Source organism: Trachinotus anak, unplaced genomic scaffold (assembly GCF_046630095.1).
Source record: "Trachinotus anak isolate AG129_WGS33_773 ecotype Australia unplaced genomic scaffold, CSIRO_AGI_Tana_v1 ptg000009l, whole genome shotgun sequence".
Taxonomy (NCBI): domain Eukaryota; kingdom Metazoa; phylum Chordata; class Actinopteri; order Carangiformes; family Carangidae; genus Trachinotus; species Trachinotus anak.
This window is the reverse complement of record NW_027273860.1, coordinates 22012352-22038196: the sequence shown is the minus strand read 5'-3', so window position 1 is coordinate 22038196 and position 25845 is coordinate 22012352. Positions and strand designations below refer to the sequence as shown.

Genomic DNA, 25845 nt, shown 5'->3' with positions numbered 1-25845 from the left:
TGTCCCTTCCAGGTACCTGAAGACAAAAATATCTGCCAAATCATTCATCCTCAGAAAGCCTGTTTTTAGTGCTGCGTAAAACTGGATTTATGAGAGAGAACAGTCAGAATGAGAACAACTAAAGTTCTGAAACTTCTCTGCATGTAAACATATATGTTTTACATATTATAATTATAGGCTTTTTATTGTAGGTGGATAATCTGGAAGCCAGTGTCAGCCCTCAGAGGAGGCTTTTCCTTCTCCAATATGATTTGGTGATTGGAGGCTGTGTGGTCACTCACCCTGCCGTTGACCTCACCCCTCCACCAGCCGTTGGCTCCTGACTTTGTGTAGATCTTGACCACGTCGCCCTCCTGCAGCGAGAGCTCCCGGGTGTCACGCGAGCTGAAGTCATACCGTGCTATCGCCACACCAATCACTTTTGGAGTAAACACTGGAGAAGGAGAAAGTGACCAAAGAGATGAGATTTAGATAATCCAAGTTTTATGAGTTTAAAAAAAACACATGAAACACTATCAGTTTGAGCATCAGCACTTTCTCACATACGTACACACACACAGATACAGATATGGCGAGTAGCCTTGCTGATGTCATTCTCGGCCTGTTTAGGTCAGCTCTGTCTGCACAACACTCTGCAAGACATCTACAAAGCCCTTCTGGACAGAAGGAGAAACACATGTATCCTTAAACATGTGGAAACTTATCAAAAGGTTGTAGCTGACCTATTAATAGACTAAATCAGCGTCTGCGCGGCTGCACGTTATATATACTGGAAGATTCATTCTCACTAGCCACATTAAGAGCTTTGTAGGACTATTGTCTTTTTGGAATAAGGGCAAAAAAGGAATATTTTGTGTATGTAAAGATTGTTTCACTTGCAAAATGGCCTGTTGTCATTCCCACACTGCAACTTCTGAGATAAAGATTTTAGCCAGTTCCATATAAGTCTTCACTCAGTGGAGACGTCTGCATCACTAAATTAAACTGGTTGCTTTTGTGGAGATATTTACACCCAGTAGTTGCCACGGTTACATAGCTAACATCACTGAATTAACTGACCAAACTATCATGTTTAATAATGGTGTAAACTGGGAACAGATTTTATATATTACATTTTACAAAAATAACACAGTAACTAAGATCAGCAGGAGGATGCATGAACACCACGGTCATTTCTCCATGTATGCACATCAGACTAAAAGAAAGCCACACCTACATTCACAAAGGATCTGCAATTGTTGTTCGACAATTAAATTGTATTAGGAATACTGTAGCTCGTTCAGCCCAGTTTATACATACACAAGAATGATCTGTCTTTTCTGCTACAGGGACTTGTGGTTGTGTAGTCTATAGCTTTAGTTGAGATAGTGCAGCTAGAGTGTTCTGACAGCTGTGAGTGTGTGAGCAGACGTCCTGTCGAGGAGACAGCAGACAGATGTGCAGCAGGTAAGCTAGTTACCACTGCTCCATCCCACCCTGTCGGCTTCCTCCACCTGCACACACCGACTGGTAAGTCGGTCTGGGCTGAGCTGACAGGTGGAAATGGAATGTCAGACCTATAACCTGGCCGCGGGGATAGAATATCTAGTATAGGACTTTGGACTTTGGACACGTCCACCTTTACTTTGACAGACAGGCACACACAAACACACACACCAAACTCTGCCATAAATGTCTGTGAAAACATCGCAAACACCACTCTTTTCTAAGCAGGGCACCTCACACACTGGCACTTAAATGCAAAAATGTACGCACACAAACACAAACACACATACAGTACATACATGCATTACTGAAATAAACAGCCCCTATTCTCCACACAGGACATGACATGTATGTGCACACGACTATGCAGGAGGTGAGATGGTGCGATGGGAAGCAAGATGACAGATGTAAAGGCAGAGATTCAGGCGATGATGAGAATGTACTGAGCTACAGCCAGCATGCTGAGCACCTTCAACATGAAAGGAAAGAGAAAGAAATACAGAGAACAGGCAGAGAGAGAAGCGATACCTGTACCTGACCAGAAGGGAGCAGAGGAGGGAGGAACAAAGCTGTAGCCGGCAGGAGTTACAAAAGAGAGGCCGCAGAGCAATGGGGCTATGGCAGGGCAGGCCAGGCAGGGAGCAGAGATGTGAGAGGGGAGAGGCCAGGGATGGGGGGATGGTAGGAAGAGAGAGAAGCAAAGGAGAAAAAATAAAACAGGTTTTTAAAAATACTAATTCTGAGCTTTTTTCAGAGGTAGAAAAGATCACAGTCGCAGTTTGATAAAGAATGAATGAGGACAGGCACAGGAGGAGCTTGAGTAGCAGCTCTCCCACTGATGTTCAGTGGCTGATTCATCTGTACCCCACAAACTCTTTATACTGATCAGCCTAATGTGGAAATCAATTTTTCTAAACATGAGGGATCAGACACAGTAGCTTTAAATCATATTTCAACGCTTGTGTTTCACAAAAACTACAGGAATCACTCGATGTCTAAAGGTCAGAATTTCCAGGATTGAAAGACAATCAATCAGCTGGTATGAAACTTTAAAAGCTTGGAGACTAAACTGAAAGACTGACACACCAGTTGAAACATGAAGTGATGACAAAAGGATGTCAGCATCAGTAATGGAGGGCGACATCTTCACTTGTGCATTTAATAGGCAGACACATGCAGTTACGGCATAAGGAATAGATGTCCACTTTCATATTCATAAAGACAATCATCCAGCTGTGATACAGCCACAACTGCAGCTCCACATCTCCTTCACTCTTCCTGACAGACCAGCTGATCAGTGACGCTGCCTTACTTCATATTCTTTCATCACAGTACTTTCCTATGGCAGCCTTGTTGCTATTATATGTAGTTTTGTCTCAAGCTCACGATGTCACCATTGCAGATTTCTCTGCTTTAGAAAGCGTAACTGTGCCTTCACCCTGCAAACAGCCTGAGAAATAACCCACCTCAGGCCCACTGCATTTGTATTTCCCTCTGTCTTCCAGTATTTCTACTGGCAGAGACAGAAAGAAGCGACAGGCATTGATCCCGCTCCAGCACCATCTACCGCTGCCAGAGATAGTGCCTCGATCTCAGAAACAGAACTTTCAACCCTGACAGTATTTGTACCTCGGTCTTTATGGAGTCCACTGTTATTTTTATAGGTCGACACAGCAAATGAGAAAATGCTGATGCTACACTCAGTAGTGTTACTTCATAGTATAGACTGAAGGATGGCCTAAAGGGTGCCAGTGAGTCTATCCATAAAAGTTGAACTGGGGTGAAGGAAACTGATGGAAACCTGACGTGGGGACGAATGTGCTCTGCTCTCCATCACACAGAACACAGTATAGAGGCAGGTGTCAGAAATCAGAGAGGTTACCTCTGGCTTCTGTATGAAGTGACTGTTGACATTTCCTGTTGGCAAGTCAAACAACTACAAACACCCCATTGAAAAGTTCCTCACCCCGCCCCTGCACAGAGGACTACACTTCAGCCACTGGGAATAGAAAATCTAATCCCCACAGAAACAGATAAATGCCCAAACTTTTTGAAAAATGTGCCGCTCCCAACAATACTGCCGGCTAGTCAACAGGCCTGGGTTATTGATATTCTGTAAGAAGAGCAGAGCTCCAGTGGTTTTTAAAATGAATACTAATCAGCGCACTGAGAGACAGCTCAGCAACCCCTAATGGTGTCTAGGTATGAGCAATATGAAGAGCGATTGCCTTCCACTTCAAACAGCCACCAAAACACCAGCTGCATTTTACATGCTTCATTTTTGCAAAATCTGATTTGTGGACTGCAGCAGAATACACAATGTGAGGGCTGACTAAGGCCAAGTGAACACATACAGTCAGCTCAGACTGCTCCACAAACATGTATCAGTTCTGTTTGTAGCTATCGTAGTTAATGTACTGGTTGAAAATGATCAATTAAACACTTCTGCTTTCTGCAAAACTGTCCACAAGACATCAAACAAAGCCTACATGTTAATTAGCAGTCGTCCAGCAGAGCTCGAGCAGGATGGAAATCAAAACAAAAGTTCAAAAGAGTCATTTAAAAGTGAAACAGAGAAAGTGTGCACACCAGGAGGAGGCTGCCTGCAAGACAGAGGAGCACAAACCAGAACTAAACAGATCTGGACTGGAGCTGTCTCCACTTGTGTTGTGACGCAGAGTTTGAACAACAAGCCTCCTCTACAACAACCAAGCAGCTCTGCACAATCTGTTCACTTTCCTCCTGCTTGGCACCTGCTCGTCAGCAGGCCGGGACTTTTTTCCAGCAGCAGCAGACAAGGTTCAAATGAAACCTCATTTTGCCACAGATTGTGAGAAGTCATACATCTTCCATTAGCCAACTGATGGGCAGTGCTGCGGCAGTGCTGCGTGGCCTGGCTCACACACTGGCTTTAATACCTTCCTCTTCTGGCACTGCTTGAATCATTCAGCCTGTGGATGTTTTACAGGCCAAACAGCACTTTCTCTTTGGAGGTGGCAGACAATCAAATGTGAGTCTTTAAAGCTCTCGGCAGTTTTTCAAACTTGTTCTCATGAGACATGATCAGCCAAGCCAATAAACAAAGGTTATTATTACTGAATATCTTTTCCCAAAAATAAACTTTGGTACATAAAAACACATTTTCATCACTATATTACACTATAAAACTAGAGTGTTGTCTATATTCACTCCTGACAAGGAGGCAATTTCACAGTACAGTTTCATCTGTTGCTTCACTTTAAACCCATTAAAATCTCTGCTCAACGTTACACATCCCACACCTGTCCACTCCAGGTGAGACAGGAAGAAGATCTCACTGGACCTGGTGTTCTCTCTCATCCAGCCCTGATAAATAACATCTCTAACACCTGAATACTGAGAGGAGCCAGGTTAGAGGGTAATGACTGACAGAATGGCAGAGTTTAGAGGGAGCAGCATCTGCATGCATAAATAATGATCAGCTGCTGCTCAAAGTGTTGGTGACAAAAGCTGCTTTGTTTTGAGGTGTCGTCAGATTTCTTCAAACCTGAACAAACAGCTCGTTTTTACACAGGTAAAAAATCACATTCACCTCGAGAACACAGCACAACATCCACGCCAACAGAGTCTCCCACAACTTCTGCTACTGCTCAAATATTTTGAGCTTTTCAAAGTGTAAAATGATGTTTGAGGCAAGATGAGCTGGAAACTGGAATATGACAATATTCTGCTGCTGAGCTTCTGTTTCCAGTGACTGGACTGATGGTTCAGTAATACTGCAGTTTTTAATCTGACCTGCTCTGTGCTCTATCCTGATTGTCATGGACAATCATGTTGTATTGAAGAAGACTTGAAACTAGAGACTAAGGCCATAAACTTATCAGGAAAATGTTTACTGAGGCAATAAATCAAGTGAGAAGTAGAGACATTTTCCCATAGACTTCAATACAATCAGACTTCTTTTTACAACCAGTGGCGTTGCCCCCGATGGTCATTAGATAGAATGCAGGTTTAAGGCTCTTCAGCATTGGCTTCACTTTTCAAGCCTGGAGTGTACGTCCATTTTTATACACAGTCTATGACATACACATGTAATAATGAGCAGTTCATTTATAAAACATCTAATCTAAAGTTACAATCAAAAAAAAAAAAAAAAAAAAATCAGTTGCAAACTTGTCCATGTGTCAATTCTCCAGTAAAAGTCGCCTCATATCAGGTGCTTCTTTAGTGAAAATGAAACTTTAAATTTAAATGTTAATCAAATGTTTTTGATTTGCTGTGCAGTAGATTAGCCTGTGAGTCAGATTATAAATGGTCCTGACTGTAACTAACCCACTGAGGTTCAGATTATCTCACCCCCCTTAAACTCAAATGAATTTGATCTTCAGTAAACGTCCAGAGAGCATTTATCAAATCTAATAAGGTGCTGAGTGGATTCTCCACCCTCCGTCTGACAGCTGAGTCAAAAACAATTGACATCAGAGCAGAATGAACCGTATTTAACAACAAATAGCTGCACAGCTCTTTAAAGGCTGTGGAGATGATCCCCAGTGAATTAAAGCAGAGTGAGAGTTGTGAGTTGTGAGAATCAGCAGAGCCAGTAACAGCACACATTACAGGTTAAACAAGACCTGAGCTGATCAGCAGAGGATGTGTCAGCCCACACAAGCTGCTGCACTGTCATGAACAGAAGAGTCTGCTGAGGTATGGATAGGGCTGAGACCATTCATCAAGTCATCGATTAGTTGATCAACCGAAATATAACTGGGAAATGTTTTGATAATAGATGAATCATTGAAATCAGTTTTCAAGCAGAAATGATGAAAATTTGTTGTTTTCAACTCCTCCAATGTTCTCTGTTTCTCTGTTTCTCTGTTTCTGGGAATATTCTGACATTTTAAACAAAACAATTATCACTCGATCAATAAAGCAAATAAGAGATAATTTGATAATGAAAATAACCATTAGTTGGAGAACCATGTCGTGGCCCAATGATAATAATGGGAATTTAAAGACACCCTCTAAAATTTCATTTATTCTGAGGAACTCTTCAGATCTACTCACTGTTGCCACCCGACCGGTGGAGGCGGTGCACAGCGGCGTTCTCCGGTTCCCGGTAAGGAAACTGCAGCGTGGTGTCCAGACTCCTGAAACCTTCTCTCAGGGAGTGGTGCTTGTAGTATTCGATCAGCTCCTACACACACACACACACACAAACATAGGTACAAATAAGTCAACAGAGATGTGCAGTTCAATAAAACAGTGTTCACTGCATGTCACAGTTGTCACATTTGTAAATGGACACATTGCTCTTTCAGCTCTTGTGTTTCATGAATAAACTGTAAAATCCTGAAGAGTCTGAATCTTATTATTACCACAGTATCTGCTGCTTTTAACCTGCTGGAGATTAAACATATTCTGAATGCAAAAGGAAAAAAAAAGTCATGTGCTGAAATGTTACTATAGATTTGAGTTAATATACTTCCACATTCCACACAGATTTAGATCGGACTCTGTAAAATGCATTTAAAACTAAATGTTTTAAAAAGTGTTTTGACACACATTGATATTCAAATATTACACTCAAAAACATGTTTTTAGCAAATCTGAGATAGAGAAAATCCAGTCCTGGCATAAATAAAACTGGTGAACCTTTCCAATACGCACTGGACTCATCTATAATGCTGAGGCCCTCAGGCCAGTATAAACACATCTCTAATCATGGCTATTTTTGTGCACACAGCTAAAATAAAATTCAGGTTTTGACACTTCATTAAGCGAACACGATGATTTATTTATGAGTTGCAGTGGTGGAATTTGAAAAGTAAAACAGACTCACTAATATGCTCCTGAACTTCTTGTTCTCTGCGATGTAGAAGCAGCCCTCCTTGGTCAGGATCTTTATGTGCTTCACGTCGTTGTTGTACCTGTGAGCCATTGAATAAGTTATGAGTGTAATTTCCCTCTCTGATCACCGCCATCGATCGGTGGCTGGCCCCTGGCCCCCGTGGAGAGCATGGCAGTCGGTGTAATGCAAAGGTGTCCCAAAGGTGTGCGACATGTGAATGATGGGTGGTCAGGAGAAAATGTGCAAATGTGCCCCCTAACGCCCCCACCCTATCGCAGGCCCCATACTTGTGTTGCTGATGGAGGTGTGGGGCTGAGGAGCTGTGGCCAGAGTGAACAGAAATCTCCCACGTCATTCACAGAGTGTGATTATCCAACAGTGAGCCGACTATAGTCGTCAGCTTCTTCCTGTTCCTGTGTTCTTTATACAATTATCAAATTATTCTGATTCACTTTCAAATCCTTCACATCATGTGGCTTCAATGTATCAACACTGCTCTCTCTCTGCAGGCTTTACCTGACCCAGTTACAGTGAATCCAGTCTGGACTCCCAGCCTGACTCTGGTCCTGGGTTGGGTCTTGGTTATTAGAAGCAGAGCTGGACTTGTGAAGCTACCATGTCTGCTACAGGTCACGTTTATATCCAGCTCATTTACAACAGCAAATACATTTTGCAGACTGAATCATGATCAGGAGCGAATGTTGTTAAAATGTAGTGGCCTAATAAAACAGCTGATGCTGCAGAAAAGTCTCCACCTGTAGCTTTATTCAGCTGTTTTCTGCCTCTGTTCAGACTCTCACAACACGGGGTTAAGATTCAGGAGAGATCCTGGTTTAATACAGAAAAAGTTCAGTGGTGGTTTAACCAAAACCACCGTCTTTCCTGACCCTGCACCACCACATACAGGACTCTGGATGTGAACCCTGTTTGCACAGTCACCATCCAGCCCAATCAATGTTAGAGGAGCAGTTTTTGGAAATATCCTTTTCATTCAACTTCTTGCTGAGTGTTAGATGAGAGGATTGACACCACTCTCACTTCTGTCCAGAGAGTATGAAGCTACAGCCAGCAGCTGGTTAGCTTAGCTTAGCATAAACACTGGGGGAAGCTAGTGCAGCTCAGTCTGAAGCCTAGCAGCACTTCTGAAACTCAGGAGTTCAAAAACTAGAGTACAGTAATGACAGCTGGTCACCAGATCAGCCACGTCCATAAACCTCTAATCAAACAAATGAGCTATAATGTGTTAACTAGTGAGCTGAGAGCTGCTAGCAGTAGCTGTTTCCTCCTGTTTTCAGCCATGACAGTGGTGTTCACACACTCATCTCACTCTTGGCAAGACAACAAAGAACTTTTCTCTTTCCTGACAAAATGCAACAGTTTGACATGGAGGAGACACTACAGCGTCTGAAAGTTCTCCATCTGAAAACTGAGAACCTGATGTGAAAATCCTGAGACCTCAACAAACTTATTTCAAGATTTTAAACAGTGTTAGGTTGAAGGATTTCAGAGTCAGATGTACTCTCTGCTGTGTGGCTAGAGCTACACAGGAAGATGCCTCCAGTTTGAGTAACACACGAAGTTCAAAGGCTGAGCTTTATTTGTACAGATCTGTGGCTGTTTGGACACAATCATCAAACGTCTGCCTGTACTGCTGAGGGAAACATTTCCATTTGTGAGCAATAATTTTTATATGTTGATCCCACAGTTCCGAAGGCCTCTCTTTCTACTTAGTGTCTCTCTTTCATGGGCAGGTTTTAACAACCCTGAACAGTCATGCTCTGCTCTGTTCACAGCTCACGTCTGTGTGATGCCAGCAATTAAGACTTCAGCACAGGGGGAACTCGAAGGCACTGAAACAGTCCCGTCTGTGAGGGAGGGGGATGCTGAAAAATGAGTTAAATTAAGTTTCAAGGAGTGTTTCCACTGCCTCCTCCTCATGAAGGGAAAGTGTTCCAGCTCAGAGATGGGACTGGGTTATTTTTTCACTGCCTGTGTTTACACTGACGCCATTTATCTTGAGCACAGAGATAAGTCTCAAACACTGGGGGGCTGAAATCGTTTTTTGTTTATGCCTCATTACCAAGATCAAAATACCTGCATGTATCTAATGATGAACTGCTAAGAGAGTTGCTGTGGGTCTGAGGTCAGGTCACAATGAATGAATGTGTCTGAGCATGACTCCCATCTGGTTTGGTCAGTTTCACACACATCACTGTGGTTAACCACAGGCTCAGCCTCACAGGGGGAGCACGTCATCCTGCAGAGGAACTATGACCGGGTCAGGCCAACAGTGCCGTATGTGTGGGAGTCACATCTGCTCAATACTGTGGTTTGGCTGAAGGCACCTGATGAATGTAGCAGAGAAACTGTCCTGTAAACAGTAAACTCTGATGAAAGCTGAAGACAGACACACAACCTCTCACTCAATAAACATCTACTCTGACTCTGTTTTCTTGTCTTGAAATTAAAACATTTTTCACCAGATGAATTTTGTTTCTGGTTCATCTAAAGTCAACTTATTTCTTCTTTAGGGAAATTCATTATTTAAAGTATATGCTCTAAAGGTCGCACTCGCACTGTGTATGAACACACAGCACAAAGGCCTGTGGCGTGGTATAAAGAGGTGACTCACTTTATGCTGATGGCGTACTCTGTGTACTCTCTGCTGCGATGGCGGACCAGGTAGGTGCTGTTAACCCTGTTGATGAGCTCTGCCTCTGCCTGGAGCCTCTCCATGGGCCCCGCAAACCTGCAACCCAGCACACACAAGGAGCCTGAGCACCTGAAATCTCTGATCTTGACTCAATCTGTCACCTTTGTGTTGAAGACACTCTGTTTGGTGAACATACCAAGGTTGAGAGGAGTAATCGACGGGCTTCGGGACCTGCAGCACAGAGAAGTGGACATGTGATATTGTTTTTGTTGTTTGTTATTTAATGTGATTTTCAGCCCTGCAGTAAAGTCTCATGCTCAGCTCCAGCTCCCTGGCTCCAGAACAGCTGCTTTTACACAGTACAACCTCAATAAAGCAGCTAAATGCTCCTCTTATCTTTACAACACTGTAGACATGGTGATTACAGTCATGCATCATAATCGAAAAGCAGCCGGACAGAGTCTGAATTTCATTTTATCAAACAGAACAGTGGTGAGGACAGGATATATATAAAAGCACACAAGCACTTGATACAAGTGCTTGTGTGCTTTTATATTTCACTCAGTAAAGGAGAGACACACCATCTCTCCCCTAAGCTCTCCTCTTCAGGTGCTTGCTCCTCATAAGATTTGCTTTTGTTCTTGGCTTCTTATTGAACCATTAGCTTCTCATAAGACCAGCCAAGCTCTTGCTGCTCACAACATAACACTGTTTTTCCTCTCATCCCTCCTCAGAAATCCACCATGTCACTGAGCTGCTGGGAACTGCATGAGGCCCACTACTAGCTGCTCCTCCAGGGCCTAATGCAGCAGAGAACTAGGAGGAAATGCTGCTTACACATGGGCACGGCTTCACAGCATCGCTTGGAAAGAAGCCAACCTCTTTCTTCGACAGGATTTTGCCCTGAAACCACAGAGAGATAATTGTGTTATGTACATCTGGCTGACTCCGTCTCCATAATTCAGGAACAATTAGCTTGCAACACAGAGCAGAGCAAATTTACAGCCCTAGTTAAATATTGTTGAAATAATGGCTGGCAGGAAGAGAGAAAGAGGAGGACTTCCTTATTCCTCCCATGGTGACGACTCTTTAAGCTCAGCGTCTTGATTTATCAACACTGGGGAGGCTCGGTCCATATAAACAGGGGTTGTCTGGAGGCCGTAGTGTAGTTATCTCTTTCTGACTGGGGCTCAGCCATTGTGGGTTGATGATGCTGTTTTAGTCTGTCTTTATATGGAGCAATAATTCAGTCATGTATTCCATGGCTGGGAAGAAACCATGGTTTTGTGCAGATGTATCATTACAGTTCCTCCTCAGAGGTGACCGGTTTTTGTGTTTTCTCCAGAGGAAATGAAAAAATAACAGTCTCTTAAATAAACACAGTCCTACATTGTATTGAAATTTAATTTCAAACTGTTTGCTTCACTCTTCCAGGTCCTGAGTATATTTGCTCAGTGTGTATTGAAGGTGTCCTGTGTGAGTTTTCAGTACTGTAAATGTAAAATGCACATATGTCACACTCCAGTTTTCTACATGCCTGAGTGCAACTGTGCAGCGTTTGTCTTTGAGCTCACACAAAGACAAACTGTTGCTGTTTCACCACAAACACTGAGCCTGTAATCCTCACTGTACCTGCTTTCTGTCTAAACATTTCCCTGCACACAGTTTCTGCCTCTTTATGTGTCCTGGTCCGAATGAAATGCAGTGGTCTGAGTGAATGAACATTATGTAACAACCCATGTATCATACATACATACATACTGAAAGATTTTTTTTTCTTTTCTATAAAGAATCTTGCAACAAAGCTCAGCTCTGTAAATTACCTGTAACCTTAATACAGGACTCATGACCTGAGGCTAATCTCGTAGCCCCATGTGAGACCAGCACAGCCTAAGGAAACATGAAATAATGAAAGAAACAAATTCACATGAATAAAAATGCACTGATTTGTGCCAATTATGAGGCCAGAGAGCACGGTGCATGCTTTCAGAGCAGCTCGTGGGCAGAGGATCACACTGAGTGTGTGTGTGTGTGTGTGTGTGTGTGTGTGTGTGTGTCTTCACGCAGCATGGATACCGCCACTGACTATTTAAACATTGTAACAGTAACTGGCCTTGTGTTTGTTTTTCTCTCAGCCTGTAGATTGATTCTGTGATAGCACAACAGTGGTCAGCTAGCAAACACTATCAGTGTTTGGGATTGAAGGATTTTTTCTGTTAGAAAAATAAGGGCTGGTATTTTGGACATGGACTTCACGTGTAGCCTATTTGACTTAAAAACCATAAATGCTTTTTAAAATGTAAAATGTGGATGATCTGGGGGGTGGGGGTGGGGGGGTGTCTCATACTGTGTTAGATTACAGGAAATAGTAAATGAGGGATTGAGCCACGATGTCAGAGCCACGAGTCGCACACCACTCGCCCATTTTAAGCCCATTTTGTTGGTTTGGTGGTGCTCACCCGTTGCACCCCAGCTACCTCAGGACATGTTATCAGCGCTCTCTGTTGCCCCCTTGCTAAGAGTGTGATGATCATTATAGCTGGTAACATTGACAGAGTGAACAGATGGCTACTGCTGAATGAAATGAAATTATGGCAATCGATTCTATTTGTCACGCACCCCAGAACAGAAATGATTCTGGTCTGCTGGCTACAAAGGAGATGGATATTGAATGTTTGCTGAGTGTAGGGCTATCGCTGCCTCCGGTTCAGCTTCTACACAGGGATCATTGAATTTTTTATCTGTTTTGTATAAAATATTGTGAGATTTGTTGGTTTCCTTGTTACATATCTGTTTACAACACAACAGGAGTTCACATCAATGCAGTTGTATAATCTTAATACAATTATTATGATGACTTTCATTCTCTCACGCACACAGTGTGTGGCGGCTAGAACCACTCATCATATTTCCAGAGAACAGCTCATCTGTGAGGATTAAATCATGTCTCTGTCACATCACAACAACTGCACAATCCAAACAAACATTTCCCGTTTGCAGGAGCTTGACTTCCTCATAAGAAGTGCTGTGCTTTGTGAAATCATCTGTGGGTGTAGACAGGTTACTAAGAATTCCACTGTTACATGCAGCTTGTTAATGAGAAATGTTTACATCAGACTCACACTTACAGTATGACTTCAGCTGATGAGGAAGTTGACACCATTTCATCAAATAAAAACTACACTGACTGTGTCTGATGTGACTTATGAAGCAACAGCAACACATCATAGTGAGTCTGTGATAGAAGAGCAGGTCAGGATGAGGGTCAGACCGACGGACAGTGGAGGAGGTGGGAGCTTTAGACTCAGCCTCTCCATTTGTTAGTGTTGTAAAAGATGTGATGAAGACATAGCGTGACCTCTGACCTGCCACCAGGGGCTGTGAAGGTCGGCGCAGATTAATTCAATGATGTCACCCGTCTGGATGCTGAGTGCTGGACCAGAAGTGGGGCTCGGCACACCAAAGTAGTTCCTGATCACCAGCATCTTGGGCAGACCTGTGAGAGGGACAGGGTTAGTGTCTGCTAACAGTGAGAGCCACAGTCTGAGCACATGTTTCTGCTCTGGTCAGTCTGCAGCATTTACCATAAACATCATTTCACAGACCTGATCCTTGTCTTAGTTCATATGCAGCATAGTGTCATTATTATAAGGTGTCATCATTATAATATACAGCCTATTAGACAGCTGCGTGAAGCGATTAGGGCCAATATTCTTGGATATTAATTTGTGCGTGTTATGGATGATTGTTCTGTTTTCTTTGTAAATATCTACTCACTTTATATTTCAGGTTTGATATGAAGTGAATTTATTTGAACTGAAAGCCTGATTTAGCTCAGCATGTGTCTTTGCTCTACTAAACATTACAGGCAGTAATGGGAGGGAGTACACCTGTGTGCACACACACAGACACACCCCCTGTCACCTGTGTGCTGCCCTTCAATCATTTGGATCCATTATTCATTATCATACCACAGATAACAAGCCTTTATCTGTTAACCAGAGTCAGGCTGGAGAGACCATCAGCTGCTGCTTGTGTTCAGGCCTCTTCAGGGAACTGATAAGGAAAACCAATCTGTTGAGATTTAATGAAAACTAATCACAGTCACAATAAAGAACTAAGCCTCTGTTGTTTTTCAGTCTACTATGTTTGGTCATTGTATTTTCTTTGATGCAGAGCAATACATCATCATCCTCCCTTTTCTTCTTTACACTCAGGCTCACAGTATTAATATAAGGTCAGATGGAAAGCTCCTGCTCCACAGGTAGTACATCACATCACAGTAAGAGTTTGCACTGACACTAAAGGAAGTGCATTTTAATCAAGCTGAACTTGTTTGCAGGAATGACCTCGATCTGATTTTCAACATCCCATTATTCACCAAGAAATCACTGAAATGAAATCATAATACATCTGTTATGAAGCACCAACCCATGCCAAACAAATACTGGCTTCATATCTCATATGCACAACTCAATCAAATGAATTGTGCATAGATTTCTCTGTAGTGTGTGGTGATAGTGCTGTGCAGGAAAACAATGAGAGAAAAGGAAATTTAAGTGAGGGCTTGAAGAGAAAGGTGAAGTTAAAGGCAAATAATGGAGAAGTCAACAGCACTGTAGTGAAGCTAATACATCTATATCTGCCTTGCTTCTCTGTCAGGGTCTGTTCCAGCACTGTAGCACTGAGGCAGCCTGACATGTGCTGGCCTGCCTGAATAGGACTTCTAAAGACACGGGGCCATGGAGAATTGAGTCTTGGGAGCATAAATTCCTATCCACTCAAGGACAAGCCATGTGTTAGCGCACCTTTGAAAACAGACAAAGAGAGCAGTGCTGAAACATTATGAAACGCCAAGAGCTGGGGCAATCAAATACCTATTGATTTTAATGCATCTTCAGTCAGAAATGATTTTCTGCAGCATAATGGATGGAGGGGTGGAGAAATGAGTGGTGAAGCCAGGTTTATGAGAGATTAAAGGCCTTTGGTGTACTGTAGCCACACACACACACATATACACACACACACACACACACACACACACACACAGCCATGCTGTATGTTTGTCATATTCTCTTGGAGAAAGACTGAGAGACAGAAAGCAAAGGAGGAGAACTACATTTACTACACCCTCACAGTAACCTAGCTACTGTATGCACTCTGCTTTATTCATCTTAAATTGTTTACAGGAGCCTTTCATAGTCACAGATTGAGTCTCAGCTGCAATGATAAAACCAGTTAATCGCTACCAGGTAAGCCGTCCCCTCTCAGTCAGAGGTTACCTCTGATACCAGGAAAAGAAAATACGACTCCATCACAGCTGCAGCTCATGTAAACCTGCTGCAGATCCTGACAGATGACCTGATGCAGGAAAATTTAACACTGTTCCTGTTTGATCTGCTCACATCAGGGCATGTGTGGAGGGTTAAAACAGGGAATGTACACAATCAGACAAAATGTCACTGTTTCATAGAAAAACACAGTCAAACAAGGCGGGAGATGTGAAGACGTAAGCGTCACCTTCAGCTCTGTGAAGGTGTTAGTTAAAGCCCCAAGCAGGTGTCATAGTTGAAGTATTTCTTAAGATCATCATAATTATAATATTTAGCTAATTAGACAGTTGTGTTAAGTGACAGAAGAAGTGTAAAAGTGTCAGAAAAAATACCAATTCCACAACTGGTCACATTTTTTCCCTTTTCTCAGGGGAAATTAGTGTTTTTTTAAGCTGACACAGGATGCCATGTGACATGAGTGTGGTAGCTTGTGTTAGGAGCAGCAGTCGCTTGGCGCATGAACAGTGACAGTGAGAGAAAAGAGACAACAGAGGAGACGAAGTGTGCAGGGTGGGAGGAGGTCTGATGTGGTGTTGTGTTGTGAATCTCTCACCTGGATCTCGAGCTTTGCCCTGAAAAAATACACAGAGAAAGTGACACTCAGACACAGGCGTGGGCATGCACACACAAACACACGTGCACATACAGTTGCACATAAAAGAAAATCACTGCCATAGAGAAAGTGCATGGTTTTAAACATACAAATTTAATCAATTCTATTGTTTCTGTTCTGTTGCCGTGATGTGAATATTTTCAAATGCACAACCTTATGCTGTGGACAGACACCCCATCCCCATTCCCAAAATGCAGAAAGTCTGGCATGGAGGACAGTACAGACCATGAAACCCACTGACACTGGCACTGACTGAACGTCCGAACTATGTTTGTGGAGACTGCACAGAAACTAATGTTTTGTTTTTTTTAATTTGCAAACACAGATATTTTTGCAGATAATTTTTTGTTCTTTAATGATGTAAAAATACTCCCAGTAAATGAGAGGATTTAGTGCTTCCTATTGCATGCCTCCACAAATAATAGCACCACTGCTTCTTCCAGTAATAACAATGGTACAACACAATGTATTCATTCACACTTTTCATGAGAGTGGCATCGGAGCAGATCAAGTTTCTGCTGTTTTAAGAAAAGTTTGGACTTTTCATTTTGACTTTCTGTTTAACACATTTTGTGCAAATAAACCCTTTTGATTGGTTACAATACAGCACCTGACACCAGAAATAAACTTAGGGCAATAGCACTTCTACCTTTTACCCCAGCTTTGTGTTTTTGCTGATGAGATGGGCTCTTTGCATAAATCACTTGTTGACATACAACTTTGGTAAATTGTTGTAAGCTCAGTCTAATTTCCAGTTTGGGGATGCAGCAGCTGTGAAGCACACAGCAGTTTCAGAAACAGCAGAGACAACTACAAAAACAGCCTCATTTCTGGCATCAGGTGGCTGCAGCCAGGAGTCAACCGGAGCCTCCTCAGCAAACAGCTGCAGGAGAGAGCAGTTTTCAAAGTGCAGCAAAGCTTTGGAGAAGAGGCAAACTGAAGACACAGACAGACAGTATACACATCACCGCACACACACACACACACACACACACACACACACACACACACACACACACACACACACACAGCAGCTCACCTGAGTTCTGACGGAGCCAGGATCTGAAAGAAGTTTGAGAACAGGCATAGTGAATGATGGGTTAGCGGGTGCACGCAAACACAAACTCGTTGGTACAAAGCAACACTCCCTCATTAGTGGAGAAGGCGGACGCTCGTGTCTGACCGTGGTTCGCTTTGTTTTGCTGCGCTGCCAACACCTGACAGCAGGGATAGAGGAGGTAACGAGGCGGGGGGGGGAGAGGGAGGGGGGCAGACCTGAGGTTTTTGCTCCACCAGTTTCTTTCATTGGCTCCCTGAGGGATGGGTTACACCCCCTAGACACACACAAACACACACCTAGCCACACACACACACACATATGCCTGTACCTGTACAAACAGAGCAATTACAAAGCCACACGCATACCTGCATACTCACACACACACACACACACACACACACACACACACACACGAGCTGGTAGAAAGCCACAAATATATGCACCATCCATACAGTACCTGTACAAACACACACACACACCTCTCAGCAGTGAACTTTGACCTGTTACACAAGCGCACAGAGAGGGAGCTGATAACAGAGACAAATGCAGGTAAACAACAGCTTATCTCTGACACACACACATACACACACACACATAAACCTGCACTGTGATGCTGTGATAGTGCAGCCCAACTGGTGCACTGTGGTGCCAGCTTTCTCAGCTTTAAATCAGTACAAAGTTGTGCAACCATGGAGGAAGTAACAAATAAAAATGTCACCTATTAAAATAAGTGAGTAGCTTTTATTCAGGCTAAGTCTCAGATTTGAGACTTCTTAAAATAACATATAATAAAATAACACATCTTCCTGTTTCGGCAGAGGATGGATACTGTGTGGAGTAACGGGGGGGGTAAAACCGACATCCTGCTCTTCACAACTCTGTGCTCTCCTGCTGCCGGTGTCGCCCAAATCTACTCAGGTACACGCTGTGCCCAGGTGGGCCTGGCAGTGGCGTTATTGCCTCTGCGACCTGATAGCACCACGACAGATGCCAGGTCCAACAGGAGCTGGCAGCTTGCCATGGGGAATACAAACACACACGCAGCTGTGACACGCAGTGTTATGGGTACAGTGTGTCCAGGCTGTGACAGTAAAACCTGCTCAGTTTAACATCATTATGCAGAGGTTTAGTGCTATATGTCACATCACTTGCACTTGTAAGACCTAAGAGAACTTTCACAAACAAAAAGTATGACTTTAGTTTTCTCACCTCTTCATTCTCTCTCTGTCACTCACACACACACACACACACAGGAGGACATGCAGAGCTGGTTTCTGAAGCCCCCCTTTTCATTCTACATGTCTGAAGTTTTCCCTCCATTTCTTCCAGAGCTGTCAGTGCTCCTGCACAGGGAGCTGAGTGACAGACACACAACAGGGGCATAATAAAAAAGTCAGTAGTTTCTTAGAACTCCTCAGTAAAACTGCTATTAAGCTTTGGGGATCGGTGCAACGGTGCAGAGTGACATTGCCTTTAAGGTGTTCTGAATTGTCAAAACCACCCAGGGAGGTGTGGGAGCTTCTGAATAAATATCTGCAATTCTGATCGAATACATGGGTGACCTTGGTCTGCAGAAATAAGAGCACGTATCCAGTTCTTATCTATTTAGAGCAAACCTCCTGATTCCCACAGTTCATTTCTTTTTTCCCCCCTTCCTTTTCAGAATGTCTCTGTGCAGTTTTTCTAAATCATGGTGCCACAGTTCCCCCTCATACCCATAATAACTCATACGAGACACTCATACATCAGGTTTTATGCACCATTATGTTCACACTGCTATAAAAGTGCAGTTGTGTTTATACGATTAGATTTCATGTCTCTGTGATGAAGGGAAGTGCAGGTTTGTTGCAGAATGGATGTGACTGATATGAGGCTGTGTCACAGCTCTGAAGACTAAACTAGGTTATATTTCTGTGTATAGCAGTGGTGTGTTACCTGTTTTTCCACAGCAGCCAAAGCGGCCCAGGCATTCTTTATGGGCACCGAGACCACACTTGGAGCACAGGTAGCCCTGGTAAAAGGTTCCCCTGCAGACAGAACAACAGGGAAAGACGTCACATGAACAGTGGCAGCAACACGTCAATGCAGAGACCTTCCACAATTGGAAAGCTGCATGTTGAGGGGCAGTGTAACAGTAAACCTGGATGAACCTCTGAATGAACTCTAATCACTTGGGTGATCCTTTGACATTTCATCTGTGGTTGTGGACTTGGTTCTGTTCACTATAGATAAATCCTTCCAGGTCCTGGACTGAATTCAAATCCAGTGCTAATTGTCTGTTTAACCTCTCTGAGATAATGTGCAGGTATAATGTCGGCTTTTTGCCCAGTTCAGAACTACAGTGTGTGTGTTGGAGGACAGAGTCAGAAACAGTGCATCTCACTCTTTTCAGCCAACCAGGACACCACCTTTATTACAGTCACATGAAAGGAAATACTGCAATTCATACATTTTCCTTAGATGAAAGCCTGATAACAGACAGAGTGGACGATTAAAACACTTTTCTTCCAAGTGATTGTTAAACTTAACTTAACGTGTGTGAAACACATCTGACAATCACAGTGTGCCTGTTAGATAAGAGGTTGAATTTCAGCTTCATTGTCGTCTTTAATCACATGTCCTCTACAAGTGCTGCAAACAAAGAGCTGTGGGAGAGTAGCCACAATGAAAAAGTCCAAATGAACAATGGCTGCTTACAGTAAAACCTGAGAAATAATCAAGAAAATAGAAGCAAGTTGAAGAGGATCATAGAAAGTTGCACAGCTTTATTCTCAGAAAATGCTGGTGGACTCAGTGCCTGGCTCTGTATATTCACAGTGCAATAAGCCTGTCCCCCTTCCCCATCCTTCGCCTTGAAGAAGTGCTGAAGTGTGACACACATTTTTCTTCACCGTCCTCGTAGGTGAAACCACTCAGTCGTTCCCACTTTGAGAAAGACCGTGAGGCACGGTCCTCTGGGTGTTGATACCATTCAGAAAATTCAAAAGAAACTTTGTGTAACTAAGGCACATGTGCAGAGGAAGAGAGGAGCACAGGGAAAGTGACGCATAGATTGTCAGGGTACACTGGAGAGGAACAGGAGGAGTGGAAGGCTTTCAAAGGAAGGGGAGACAGTCCACATCTTGTCCTCAGTCTTTATGTCTAACGACAGCCTTGAAGAGATTTTGGGCTTCTTCTAGTGTGTGTATGTGCGTGTGTGCGTGTGTGTGTGTGTGTGAATGATAACTGGTGTCTTACCTCAGGAGCATGTGGCAGGAGTTACAGGAGGGGATGCCCTCAAAGGTGTGCATACGAAACTCATGGAAGTTGTTAGTGGCATTCTCAGGACGAATGTTGGATCTAAACAAGAGAAGTTCTGGTCACTGAAAAATCTCAATTCATAAAACAAACACTGATCATTTCAGCCACTGAAGTAAAGTGACTAATCTTCCTGAAGTGTTGCACAGCTGTAACACCAGAGAACCAAACTGCTGGTACTGGTGGAGTACTTCAGTACACTAAGAACAAATTGTTCATGCATCTTTGCAGCATTACTCCTGAACATTTTCCAAGCTGCCAAAACGTTTAGAATTCAGGAACTGTGATGTTTGAAACCAAACCTCTCAGAAGAACAATGCAGATCTATCTGTTTCTTGTATTAAAATGCTCTGTCAGCTAAACTCAAGTGTTGGAGTGTCCTTGAACACACCACAGAGTTTTCAGTTTAGGCCCAATTCCAAGTGCACCCCTACACCCTCTGTGAAGGTCTCTTCCTTAAGGAGGGTATGAACACCTTTCACCTTTCTAGCCAAACTATATCAGAAAGGAGACCGTAATAAAATCAATATTTATCTAAAATATATTTTTATACAGAGCACTGACGAAGATGTAGGTTTAGGTGCAGTGCCATGGCTTTCAATACAGTCTTAACATACTGAGCTTGTGAAAAAAAAATGAAATGAAATAAATAAAAATGAACTCCCATGCTTCTATTTTGTTGAACATTTTTGTTTCGTTTGACATCTTAATCAGATTTTAATCTTAATCCTAATCTGATTAGATCCTTGTTTTCCCCGTAGTTCTTGAAACTATTGAGTTAAATAAAAAGGACATGTACTGTTTTCTAAGGTACACAGCGACATGTTTGTTCTAAAACACAATGTAACCTAATTTAGTCACGTGTGCATGAAACAGTCAAATGTGGCAGACCCTCCACACGAACACACAAACAGAGTGAGAGTGGGTAGGGGGAGGGTGAAGGGATTAGCCCACAGCCTCTCCTCATACCATGTGACAGTGATGAGCAGTGGCTTTTGGAAGGAATGAAAGATCATCACCTGATGGTTCAGGTCAGACGTGTCCATGCTATTACATGTGGTGTAATATGTCTATATGCAAATGAACATGTCAAAGTTATAACGAGCAGAATTCATTAACAGTTTGGGTTTACATCATCAGTTGGACCAAACTAACAAACACTGGATGTACAAATTAAGGAATGAAAAAGAATTAAGCTGTTCAACTCATTTGTTTTTTGCTGAAAACATTCATTTCAAAGCAAAACGAAAAATGAATGTCAACTCATAATTGAAGCCAACAAACTTTTTCACGGCTACAGAAACAATTCACTGATACTGCTCTTTGAAGTGGGAGGGAGGGAATTAGAAGAGAGGAGCAGACAGGCAAGGTCTGCTTGAAGTGAACACAAGAGGTGTTCATGGCCCCTTGGGACATGGACGCATATATGTGTGTGTCTCTCTATGTGTGTGTGTGTAAAAGAAAGAAAAGTAAGGATTTGCCCAAGTTAGCCTGCAGCACCACAGCCTGTTTATTTGAAACTGAAGAGGTCTTCCTTTGTGTTCAGTGCTGCAGCAAAGACACACAATGACACTGTTACATAAGCTTTTGGTCAATATGGGCAGGTGCTACTTCTGAGAACAAGAAATAATTAGTCAAACTGAAAGCCCACGACATGTTCTCTTGAAATAGGACAAACAAGATAGAAGAGGAAAGGGTGGTCTCCTTTGCACTGGGGTCAATCAATATGTCTGCCTTTAAGAAGACAGGGGGTCCACTTCCCCGATGATAAATAATAAAATAATCACAATGAAAGATGCTGGATATGTTAAATACAAAAACATCCCTAAGCTTCCTTTTTCTCTCTGACGTAGACCGACCTCTTTCAGGTCCAGCTTGTCCACTGAGCCCTGGTGGCTGCTGGGTCATAGTCAAGCAGAGGTTGGTACGTGAGAAAACAACTGCTCCCTGATCAGCTACTGGGAAGCACTGAGTGATTATCTGGCAACGCCTCTCTGGTCTCGTGGGTTTTTAATTCAGCCCCAAACTCTAATCAGCCACAGCCCCTCTTTTCTCAGTCTCACATCACTCCGAGCTTCATCTCTCTGATCCTCTTCTTCACTTCCTGTTAAAGCCTGCTGCTTTGAAAACGTTTCACAGGTCTCATTTCATTTCTCTTTTCTCTTTTTTATTTCTGTGTTTTCATTGTTATTGCACCTGCTTGAGAGCCACACTGCTCTTAACTAATTGTTGCTGCTGTGGCTGTCAGTCAGGTGACCAACAACACACTGATCTAATAACAATCTGAATGGTGACTCTGGAGGATGTTGGTTTCTGTCTGTGGTGTTGCAGGAGGTGTGTGGGTGTATGTGGTGAGGGTTTAGTGACTGAATCACCATGACCCTCAGAGGCCTGTGAATGGATGGTAGCACAGCTGTACAACTGAATAATAATGTACAACTGAAATTTCAATGTCAAATAAATGTCTGTTTTTAATCTCATGTTCTTGTGCACAGATTAGAATATATAAAAGTTATTGACTCTGGCTTTTCATTAATAATAACTGTCCACTTATTATCATCAATGGAGATGATGTGGTTTTTCTAATCACATGTTTACTGATTAATTGGTCAGTTCTTCATTAGCTGAAGATTAATGTAGTCTGAAATCACTAACCTGCCACATCTTCAGCATTTCAATCATAATAACAGTGGAGTTCAGCTTTACACTCAAAATATTTGTGGCCATGGAAAATGTAAAATTTTTTATTGTCAAGGTTGTAGCACAGAAATCCGTCCCCCTCACGCTTTGAATACATCCATTGCCATATCTGTACAAATAATCGATAAGTAAATGTGCACATTATCATATATGATAATCAGAACTAACATGTTTTAAATGACTCAACATCTTTCAGTCTCTTTCTCAACAAACTGACTGTGTGAAGCTTCACTGTGAGATTTTACAACATTATTTCTCTGAGAGTTTTTTTTTTAGGCCTTTAGGTCATGAAACTCTGAGTGTAAGACAACAGTATCAACCATCTAAATGTATTTCATAATAAAAGACTTCACAGGAATCATTTGCAGAAATAGTTTCCAACATGTACAGCTCATACTGCTGCAACAGAAGTAGCTGAATAAAAGTGTAAAACCCTAAAGGTCAATCAACGGATATACAAAGCAGACGGAGCTATCACTCTGACTGACTGGTCCTAATACAGGGGTCGCGTTCAAATAATGACTCTGAAGGTTTAGTTCCATCACTATAGTAATCACCTGTGTATCAGAAGCATCTTAACAGTGCATGAGCTTAGCACAATAAAACACACTACGTGTTTTTATTGTTGTAAATGTGCAGAAAATGACTTTTATTGTTGTAAATGTGCAGAAAATGACTCGTACTAAAACCTCTGTGAGCTCCCTGCGCCTGAGTCACATGAGTCACTTGGTTTGCCTCAGTCCTGGTCCCTCTGTTATTGTTCTACTGCCTTTACCATCAAGTTAGTGAAGTAAAGGACTTCCTGTCAGCAGAGGCAGGGAGGTCCACCTCGCCATCTGCAGCTTCTCCCAAGTGAGTTGTCCATGTGCTGCACACAAACTCATGAACCTATCCCTGCTGGATGGTGACGTCCCACAGTGTGCATGTGTTTGTGAGTGGGTGAGTGAAAGGGTCACTCGATACCAGTCCCAGTCAGCTGCACACAGTATAGAAAGTACACTTCATCGTGAATATCAATGAGCCACGTTAAATTTCATTAGTGATGCTTGGTGCATGTAGTGAAACCACTGACGTCACTGTCCACCCCCCCCTTACAGTATCTTATATCCATCCATTCATATTTTATACACTTTTCTCTAATTGAAATTGTGTTTCTTCAATAGCTACAGTAAGTCTGCTACTACAGTCGACCTCCGTCAGACTCTGCGATGTGCTCTGCTGTGAGAAGCAGTACAGTCTGTGGAGATTCTGAGGGACCAGCTCTCAGTTATTCTTGTCTCTACAAGCAGAATACGATAGTTTCTTCTGTCACCAGTTTGTCACCTGAGGTGAATTTGGACCCCGTTCAGGATGAGGACTGGTTGATTCAGTTTAACTACACCCACCTGATGCTTAGACTAAATTTACCTGTTGTGTTCTCTGGGTATAAAATACTGGATTCAGTAGATTCCTCATGCATGAGTTCAGTATTTTTTATGTGGCCATGTGCATTTCTCTGTTTTAGAGAATCTTTTTATCTGCTCATCTTTGTGTCACTGAGTCGTGTGTCATAAATCATCATGTGGCCCGACCTGAAGAACAGGACAGACTACATGCTGCGTTTTGATGCTGTGACAAAATACTGCTGAGACAGACACACACTCTTATCACACTGTCACGCAAGAGCAGACACACACAGACACAGAAAACACACACTCACATGGCCATGCCGAACTGCTCCAGCCACTTCTTTTTCAACTCTTTGGTCTTGAAGAAAAATTCAAAGCCACTCTGTCCCTGGTTGTGAGTGAGGTAGAATCCGTAGGACCACTGCAACAGGAAAGAAAAACACACACATTTGAAACAGAAAGTACAACAACAGTGAATAAACAAAGTGAGTGGAAGACAAACGGAGCAGAAGGTGGAAGGAGCTGAGTGAGACAGGATGCAGAGAGACAGATGGAGACAAAGAGATGCAAAATGGAAGAGGGACGCCTCAGGGAGAGCAAACACAAAGGCTGAAGGGTTGGAGGGCGGCAAACTGACACACAGAGACACAACAGAGAGGAAGAGCATGAGGGGGAAGACGAGACAAGTGTTAGGTGGCTGTGCCATATAACAGCTGGGCATCAGACTGCATGCACAGACCCATGGAGTAATAGGGCCTGTAAACGCCCACCATCACCCACCTCACAGGCTGAATCTTAGTCTATTAGCCTGTGTCAACACATGCCTCTGTTTTTTCAATAGCATCACTAAACAGACACTTGTGAGCTCCAAGTTGTGGTTTGAAACTTCTGGCGCTCAGCTCTGAAGCTCACGGTGCTGTCAGGGAGGCACAGCGGCTCATCTTTTCTTCTTCTGAGAGAGGAGAGGAAAGCAGCGCTCCACAGAGGCAGTCCCAGTGGACACCGAGGCTTACCCTCAGCAAAGACATCGTCTAGCTCCCAATTTGTACAGAAGGAGGAGATGTTTGTCTGTGTTTCTGTCAGTTCAGCTCTTTTTAGCCAGATCACACATTAGGCCGAGAATGTAACGAATTTCTCTCCGAAAAAACTGTTTATCAGACGCCTGTCACCATGCGGGTATTTCAGAAACAGAATCAACATTAAAACAAAGTCAAATCCATCTGTGAACACAGTACTGACATAGTTAATGATGGTGAGCCTGTTAGCATATAGCTACCTACACACTGAGCAACACTGAGCCATAAATGCTCTACTGCAGGAGTCAAGGTTCAAAGAATACAGTCTGTACAAACCATGGATGCATAGTACAAACTTTCAGCAACACATCTTCAACTACAAGTCATTATCTGTCAGTTGTCAGTCAGATGAATGAATGATGAATCAGATATGTTGTCGGCAACATTTGAGTGATAACAACTCTTCAGGATAA

The 25845-nt window shown here is 42.9% G+C and overlaps 1 protein-coding gene across 1 annotated transcript in view; it reads right to left on the bottom strand.

The window, feature by feature from the left end:
• The window catches only part of LOC139625669 (guanine nucleotide exchange factor VAV3), a 92189-nt gene that overhangs the window by 4976 nt on the left and 61368 nt on the right, over window positions 1-25845 (bottom strand). The window contains exons 15-26 of the mRNA XM_071485841.1: window positions 24668-24777; window positions 20209-20310; window positions 18907-18998; window positions 16951-16973; window positions 15852-15870; window positions 13331-13461; window positions 10803-10868; window positions 10162-10196; window positions 9945-10061; window positions 7304-7391; window positions 6529-6658; window positions 282-433 (exon numbers count right to left, since the gene is read on the bottom strand). Coding sequence (XP_071341942.1) covers window positions 282-433; window positions 6529-6658; window positions 7304-7391; window positions 9945-10061; window positions 10162-10196; window positions 10803-10868; window positions 13331-13461; window positions 15852-15870; window positions 16951-16973; window positions 18907-18998; window positions 20209-20310; window positions 24668-24777 — 1065 coding nt within the window. The remainder of the gene's footprint in view (window positions 1-281; window positions 434-6528; window positions 6659-7303; window positions 7392-9944; window positions 10062-10161; window positions 10197-10802; window positions 10869-13330; window positions 13462-15851; window positions 15871-16950; window positions 16974-18906; window positions 18999-20208; window positions 20311-24667; window positions 24778-25845) is intronic.